The sequence below is a fragment of the Silurus meridionalis genome, chromosome 16 (genome assembly GCF_014805685.1).
Source record: "Silurus meridionalis isolate SWU-2019-XX chromosome 16, ASM1480568v1, whole genome shotgun sequence".
NCBI classification, from domain to species: domain Eukaryota; kingdom Metazoa; phylum Chordata; class Actinopteri; order Siluriformes; family Siluridae; genus Silurus; species Silurus meridionalis.
The window spans coordinates 15,343,737-15,351,953 of record NC_060899.1 but is presented as its reverse complement, the minus strand read 5'-3'; the positions used below and the strand labels follow the sequence as shown (position 1 = coordinate 15,351,953).

The 8,217-nt window shown below is 39.2% G+C and overlaps 1 protein-coding gene across 1 annotated transcript in view; it reads left to right on the top strand.

Moving 5' to 3' along the window:
* The window catches only part of LOC124399165 (fibronectin type III domain-containing protein 7-like), a 6,818-nt gene extending 2 nt beyond the window's left edge, over positions 1-6,816 (top strand). Inside the window, exons 1-11 of the mRNA XM_046869924.1 lie at positions 1-279; positions 1,222-1,479; positions 1,616-1,855; positions 2,075-2,329; positions 2,423-2,683; positions 2,756-3,010; positions 3,280-3,534; positions 3,669-3,929; positions 5,059-5,088; positions 5,549-5,586; positions 6,613-6,816. The exon at positions 1-279 is cut by the window's left edge and continues 2 nt beyond it. Coding sequence (XP_046725880.1) covers positions 222-279; positions 1,222-1,479; positions 1,616-1,855; positions 2,075-2,329; positions 2,423-2,683; positions 2,756-3,010; positions 3,280-3,534; positions 3,669-3,929; positions 5,059-5,088; positions 5,549-5,580 — 1,905 coding nt within the window. The 5' untranslated portion in view covers positions 1-221 and the 3' untranslated portion in view covers positions 5,581-5,586; positions 6,613-6,816. The remainder of the gene's footprint in view (positions 280-1,221; positions 1,480-1,615; positions 1,856-2,074; positions 2,330-2,422; positions 2,684-2,755; positions 3,011-3,279; positions 3,535-3,668; positions 3,930-5,058; positions 5,089-5,548; positions 5,587-6,612) is intronic.
* The last annotated feature ends 1,401 nt before the right edge of the window (positions 6,817-8,217 follow it).

Below are 8,217 nucleotides of genomic sequence, written 5' to 3'. Positions count from 1 at the left end.
CTATTGTTCATATCTCTGCAGCTCCTGATGTCCCCACCATTACAAAGGCTTCCTCCAAACAGAGCCAAAGCATCACGGTGGATTTCACACAAATCTCGGGTGCCACCTCGTACATCCTGCGTACCGAGACCAGCGACGGCAAGTGGTCCGAGACGCCCGTGGCAGGCTCTCCAGGGACGGCGTCCGGCTTGAAGCCTTACACCGACTATATTGTGAGCGTCATGTCTGTCAACAGCGCTGGCAGGAGCCAGCCTTCGTTCCAAGTCCAAGTAAAGACAGGTATTCTTCCTTCTCTGTCCACACTCGAACGAATAGAAAATCCCCCAAAAGAAACGGTCCATTCATCCACACACACTGTCGGACATTCTCTGGGCCTCAGGGGGGAGGGCACCTGATCTTCTTGCTGAGTTAAAAAGAGGGATCAGGATGTGGCTCATTTTTGACCTCCAGGGCATAAGTGTGTGTTTGTGTGTAACTGAGTGTTCCACCGTTGTTCCACACGGCTTCTGTAATATGCCTCAATCAGGTTACAGTTACAGCAAATGAACTCATCCCGCAGGTAAACGCTGAAAAGAAGCTCAGCCCCACGATAATAGCAGAGTACCACAGGAGACTGGGTGGAAGCGGTTTTTGTGGTGTTAATGGTGGAGCTCCGATTATCCGTGAAGGATACCTGTAAGAAGCAGATCTAACAAAAGAGTCACAATGGGTATTGTTTGCAACCAGGCTATTGGAGCATATAGGAAATGATGTGGCTTTAAGCCGGGGATGGGCAGAACAGGATCGTTAATGTGAGTTATCACCACTGATAGGAAACAGTTCAGAGAGCTCAATTACAATACATAAAAGTCTAAGGGCGGATGTGTTATTCCACATTTCAAGAAAATTCAAGAAATATTCCTGCATTTTTCCCCTTATTTTCACCATATAGTATCATGTAGATTTCAAGACACTCAAGACTACATCACAAACAAAGTTATACACACAATACAGTACTTGCAGTCAAATGTAAACCTAATCGGCTGCTCAGAAAATTGTGCATTAAACGATTCATTTGTTTCAATTTTGGGAATGATAGCCATGTCCCCTCATCACAACCATTAGAACTTTATCAGGAATTTTGTACTTTAAATGCATCCCATGACTTTTAATAGGTGTTCAATGAACCAAATGATTGACTTTCTTCCATCTTCCATCCCCTTTGTTTGTGTGTGTGATTAGTGCTGCCCCCTCTTCAGTTAAACAGCAGCTCCCCCAGTAACAGCAGCATCTTCATATACTGGCCTTCGGTACCAAATGCCGTGCTGTACACCATCAGCCTTTTCCCTGAAGGCTTATTCTCAACAATACGCAGCAACACCAGCAACACCAACATGACTTTTACTAACCTGACGGCTGGCACGAACTACACCATCAGTGCTACTGCCTGGGGTCAAGACAATGTGCCTGGGGATACGGTCACCATCTACCAGATGAGCTGTAAGTCAGTGGAAAAAAAATCAACAAATGTATTTATTATTGATTATTTTCTAATGAAGGTTTGATTGAAAGTGCTGGTACTGGAGACTCCTTCCATAAATGTTACAAACAGTAATTAATAAATCTGTGTCCACAGCTCCAGGGACTCCTCAGTCCATTGTACTGCAGTCTACACCACCGAATATTTTGGTGTCCTGGAATCCAGTGAAGGGAGCAAGTCTGTATGTGGCAAGCTCGGCTGGACTGAACTGCTCGTCCACATCAAATTCCTGTATTTTGAGTCAACCGAGTTGTGGAGAGATCTATATAATATCCGTTACTGCCTTTAACCAAGCTGGACCCAGCCAAGCCTCAGCACCACTGCGTTTCATTTCAGGTGAGTGTTTTTGTTCAGATTGCACGAGACTAAATGTTATCTTATCTTTTTGCATTGGTCTGGTATTTTTACATCTTTGTTTCAACTTTTTTTCCCACTTGATTTGACCTCCTTTCCTTTCTAAATGCTCCTCCAATTGAGTTCATTGAATGATTTCAGTAATGATCACATTATAAAATTTTACCCCTGAACACACCACTGCCTTCCTCTGTTCCTCAGCCCCATGTGCTCCAGATCCAATCAGTGTGGATGACCTTGGAAATGCTACCTGCTCCCTGTCCTGGAAAAATGTCTCAAATTCGGACAATTACACGGCCTACAGCAAGAGAGATGACGGAATCGAAGAGACGTGTAACTCCACTGGCACATTCTGTACCTTCAGCTGCCAGTGCGGCTACTCGTATATCATAAGTGTGTTCGCCAACAACCAAGCTGGAACCAGTTCCCCAGGACCTGTCCTAAATAAAACCACTGGTATGTAATGTAGACTCCAAAGACATTCCTGTATGTTCTTGAAAGTAACTTTGCATCACATTTTCTGTTTTTTTATTCCATTACTTCTCATAGTGCCATGCTGTCCAACAAACGTTTCTGTGTCAATGATTTCCTGGGAGTCCCTCAAGATCATGTGGGAAATGCAAAGAGGGGTAGACATGTACATGGTGCAGGCCCTGGATCCTTCAAACCATGCAGAGGTTTGTCAAGACAGCTCAACTGAGTGTGTACTCTCTGATCTCAAGTGCAATACCAAATACAAGGTTGGGGTTTTTCCTTGCAATGATGTCCAGGGGTGTAACTTGTCCTGCCAAGTCCAGACCCAAGAAACAGGTAAAAGACAAAAACACATTATGCATTGCTAAATCCTCATGCATATAATATCGCTCTCACACTTTCTCGCAGCCCCCTGTATGCCTGAGAATGTGGCCGCAAGTGTGATCAACGCCTCCTCCATCATTGTCACCTGGTCGTCCACTAACAACGCTGCCAACTATACGGTCAACGTGATCGGAACCGATTGCCCCCCTGCCTGTCAATCGAGGGGAACATCCTGTCAGGTGAACGGATTATCTTGTGGCTCCTCCTATCAGATCACCGCCATCGCCTCCACCACGGCAGGAGTGAGCATGCCCAGTTATAGCGTGTTCTACCACACAGGTACAGAATCCTTTTCAGTGGTGGCATTAACTGATTTTCTGAGCAACATTCAGAAAAAAACCATGGTGCATGGTAGAACTTCCTGCCACCATTAAAGTTTGTAGTTCTATTAACCGCAAAGACATGGTAATATACGCTTTAGTGCATTCTGCTCTGATCAAAGAGGAGGTTGTAAAATGTTTCTCCTGTCATTGAAAATCTGATTGCTGCCGTTAGAGTTCTTTACTATCATAAAAAGCTCTACTGTCCGGCTCTTCTCCACTCTCCAGCTCCATGCTGTCCAGCCACATTGAACATCTTTCCAGTAAGCCAGGCGATGAGTAATGTCATGTGGTCAACTTCTCAAGGAGCTCAATACTTTATAGCATCGCTGACCTCGTCGCAAGGCAATGCCACATGTCACACAACACAGACCAGTTGCCTGATGGGGTGCATCACTTGTGGGACAAACTACACTGTCTCATTACAGGCCATCAACTCCAGGGGAAACACATCAGTCTGCACGTACCGCGGATTCTCCTACAGTAAGTTACCTGGTTTTGTTGGTCGACTCTTTTCAGTAACAATGCTATATTAAGTTATAATGATAGATTAAGTCCATGGGATCGCATCTAAGCGAGAAAGAATCCAATTAAAAATTGTCTAACTCTGTGTCCAGGTGAGTGCTGTCCTTCAAGAATCCGTCTTTATACACGCTCCAATAATACCCTGCGTGTGTCCTGGTCATCCTCAAACTCCTTCAGTAACTTCACGGCCCAGGTGACAGGTGGAGGACGGGTCTACACGTGCAGCCCCATCCCGGGACAGAGCATGTGCGACGTGTCAGAGGTCACATGTGGTAATGTGTACTCGGTCATGGTGGCGCCCTTAAACCCAGACGGATTCTCGGTGACCTTCTGTCCCAGTAGAACATACTTCGGTATGATCACTTCACTCTGCACTTTATCAGAAACTTAGCGCACACTTTTTAGTCTTCCTATTATAATTATTGATATTTTACTGTAAAATATTGAAGGTTTTTATTGACAGAATTGAGACAAATCACCCATGAAAAATTCCATGCCTCTTTTTTTTAGCCATTACTAGTTCATTTCGACCTTTGTGTATTTGACCTTATATGGAGTTTTGTGGGCGTTTCTAAATGCAAATGACCTGTGCAGTGAACATGCTACAATTCAACAATATGGAGAATTCTTGTAAATTTTTTTAAATCAAATAGAAAATTCAAATTCAGTCTGTAGTGTTGATAAATCAGGCCTCAAAACCCAAATAAATCCAAGACTTCCAGAGAGGTAAAGATACGATGACGTTTTAGAGTCACCTAAAAAAATGTTTTAAATCTAAGATCACGAGAATAAAGTCGTAACACAATGAGAATAAAGTGTGGAGCGAGCCGGTTTTTAGGGTGGATTTATTTGATCGTCGTCCTCATAGACTCATGAGAAACAACATCTATTCTTCGAATAGCATGCAAATGTAACATATCATTCAGGTTGCACAAAAAACATGATTTCATTAATATCTGTCTGATTTTTATTTCTGAATAAATTACGTTTCCTACAAAACCGCTGCAGTGTCTGATGCGTAAATCCTCCACATCGATTTGATGCAAAACAGCTAAACCTTTCTTGCAATTCTGTGATTTTTCTCAAAATGTTCGTGCCTTAATCACATATTGCAACGACTTTATCCTCTAAATATTTGGACTTTATTCTCACAGTGCTACGACTTTATTATCATAATCCTATTTAAGGCGGCACTAAAACGCTGTTGTAGAAAACAGCAAAATGATGACTAAATTCACACAAACTCACTGAGATATTTTTCTGAGGTAAATGGATTATTAGTGGCCTTTCTTTTTATGTAACAGCTCCTTCAGAGTTCTTATGGTCCGTATTCAGCCTGAGAAATGCAATCTGATATATTTGAGGCATCAAGGGAATAGGGTTAGGATTCTTAACATTTCATCTAAATGTGCAACAATTTATAAACACAATGCTAATTTATTTTTTTGGATGAAGAATCTTTTGCTTTCCATTTTCTTTCAGTTTATTGTTCAGGAAGCAGCGTCGGAATGGGTACGTATTAGAATTTCTTTACACTGATCTTCTACACTTTATCGCAGATGTTCCATGACATTACCATAACAATTGCACATACACTTCATGGACAAAATTTTGGGACACCTGACTTTTTTAGCCACATGTGGTTTTTCTCCAAACTGTTCCAATTTGGATGCGGTAGCATGAAATTTTAATTTCACTGATCGAACTCTCCAAAAAGCTCCATAAAATCTAGTGGAACATCTTTCCAGAAGAGTGGTGGTTAATATAACAGGAAATGCAGACTAAATGTGGAATGGGATGGTCAAAAAGCACATAACAATTACATGGTCAGATGTCTACAAACCTTTGTCTGTATAGTGTATATTGTAAAAAAATATCTAATTGTAGTATTTTAATTAAAAAAACATTTTTGTGGTAAATAGATCGTATTTGATACATTTTATTCTTAACCCTGTCTCCTCTTTTTATACAGTACTCTATCGAGGCAAGAGAAGTCTGGATTAGCAAGCGGTATGAACAGAATGAGTCAAAAAAATCATAATAATAAAAAAAAATAATATTAATAATTCAGAGGAATTTTGATTCTTTTTACACACCAAACAATATCTAATGCATCTTACTATGTGAGAAAAAAACGTATTTAGTTAAATAGTGCATTTTGTTTGCTGGAGTGTCTGATCACATCTGCATGTACACCAGCCAGAGCCTTTGTGAGCATGGCAATAATTCACAAGAGTCATATTTCAGCAGTATGAAAAGATTCACACAACACCGTAGCACAATCCAGCGTTACACGACACCCAGTGAAGGGAAATGCACTTGACACACAACAGCTAATTCATAGAGACGTGTAATTTGTCTTGTTACAATTGTTTTTTAAAAGGAGATGTTTATTTAGCATTCATGAAAGAAGTCTTCAGTGTCAGAACCTTATTCTTTATTGATCCTGTAGGGAGTTAAAAAAAAAAAAAAAAGAATTACACACACACACACACACACACACACACACACACACACACACACACACACACACACACATATATATATATATATATATATATATATATATATATATATATATATATATATATATATAATTGCTTAAGGTATTAGCATTATATAAGTGTGGCATTACAAAATCTATATTTATATCTATATTTCCTGGGCCAGCTGTTTAAGACTCAGAGGGAGAAGTTATATAGTTTGATGGTCAGAGGCACAAATGAGCGTGACACAGCCAGTAGATTCTCTGCCACAGGAAAATATTTTTCCAATGGGGTTGTAGAGGGTGGAAAATAATGTTTCTAACTTTTATAATCAAGTGATAAAACAATATAATGTTCTACAACAACGATAAATTGATAAAAAGTATGACTAGACATTATGAGCATTGGACAATAGTTTGGAAGGTCATGAGCTCAAATCCCAGCACCACCACCATATTGTTTCTTCACCAAAATGTCTTTTATCCTACAAAAACCAGACCTGCAAGAATCAGGAATAAATCTTCAATCTTTATGTGTTTTTCTCCTCCAGAGCTTCATCAGACCAAAGAGCACAGCTGCAATCTTCTGCATAACAACCCCACAAAACTACCCAGACTAACACCCTAAAACCTGCTTTCATATTCAAGTTGTAGAATAATTACAATATCCATACACTATATGGGCAAAAGTACTGGGACACCTGACTTTTCCCAACCATACGCAGTTTCTTTCCAAACTGTTACCACAAACACATTGGAAGCACACAATTGTATCCGACATCTTTGGATGTGGTGGAATGAAATTTCCCCTTCAGTTGATCATGGAGACCCAAACCTGTTCCAGCATGACAATTCCCCAGTTTAAAAAAACAGCTCCATGAAGATATACTTTACATGGGTTTGGAGTGGAAGATCTCCTGCTATTAAACTTAAACCCTTTTAAAACTTACTAACTCACCTCACCTACATCAGTACCTGACTTTACTAACACTCCTGTGGCTGAATGAATATCCATAAATATACACAACATATGGTGGATCATCTTCTCAGAAGATTAGAGATTATTATAACAACAAATTTTCATATGGTCAGTTGTCCGCAAACGTTGTCCATTTAGTGTATAGAAATAAGTATTTGTGTCATAATGCTAGCGTATTTATAAAAGCTATTAAATGCTTGTATTCAAAAGAACTTTTCCTAACCAAAGTCAATATATTCACCATATAAAAAAAAGAGGTTCTATGGTTTATGGGTGTGTGTATGTCAGGACACACAAACTTAAAATTATTAATTCATATATATGTTAGGTGGTATATAGGTGGTAGAAATAATTTACCACATTGAAATGAAGTGCACATGATTCAGGTTTCCCAAAACATTCTCAGGGTAATGGCCATTTCTATTGAGTTCTATTAATGCCAGAAATATGAGCTTGTTTATAGAGGAGCGCCGCATATTAAAAAAAAATTTATAATAAAATATTATAGAAGAAAACTCCAACTAATATAGCAAATGTGATAGAAGTGATTCGAGAATGAATTTTGTTCGAGATTTTGCATGAACTTGGCCAGGTATATATTTTATCAAAACATTTCCAATGTCTTGTGCCTCCAAAGGAAACAATTGTTTTTTTATTTCATAAATGTTCCATATACTTTTTACTTCCTTTGGATGTGATTCCAAATAATATCTACTAAAAATAAATTCATGAACATTCCTTATTGTGTTGTGTTTTTCTTTCTTTCCAGCTGCTTAATGCTTTGTCTATGATATACCATATATCCAGGTTTTTGTTTTCATCAAGAATCAGTTACCATAAATAATGGAGAATAATGTGATCAGTGTTTGAATAGAACTTGAACAGTGTATGAAGTCAAAGGATGTATGAGGTCACCATGTACTGTATAGGATGCATATCAAAAATGACATTATAAATCCTGGACAATAAACACAACTCCTGTGGCTCTAGGCTTTTACTCTTGAGGCTAAAGAATTGAAGATTTCTGAATAAACATGATTCTTGGAGAATAGGGTTGAGGGAATGTACCCCCAGAGCAGGTGGTAGAATTGCTGGAGATACGTTTGTACTAGTAATGTATTTCCTCTCGCTAGTATCTTTATAGTAACTTTAATATCACATTCTTTTGAATCTTCTA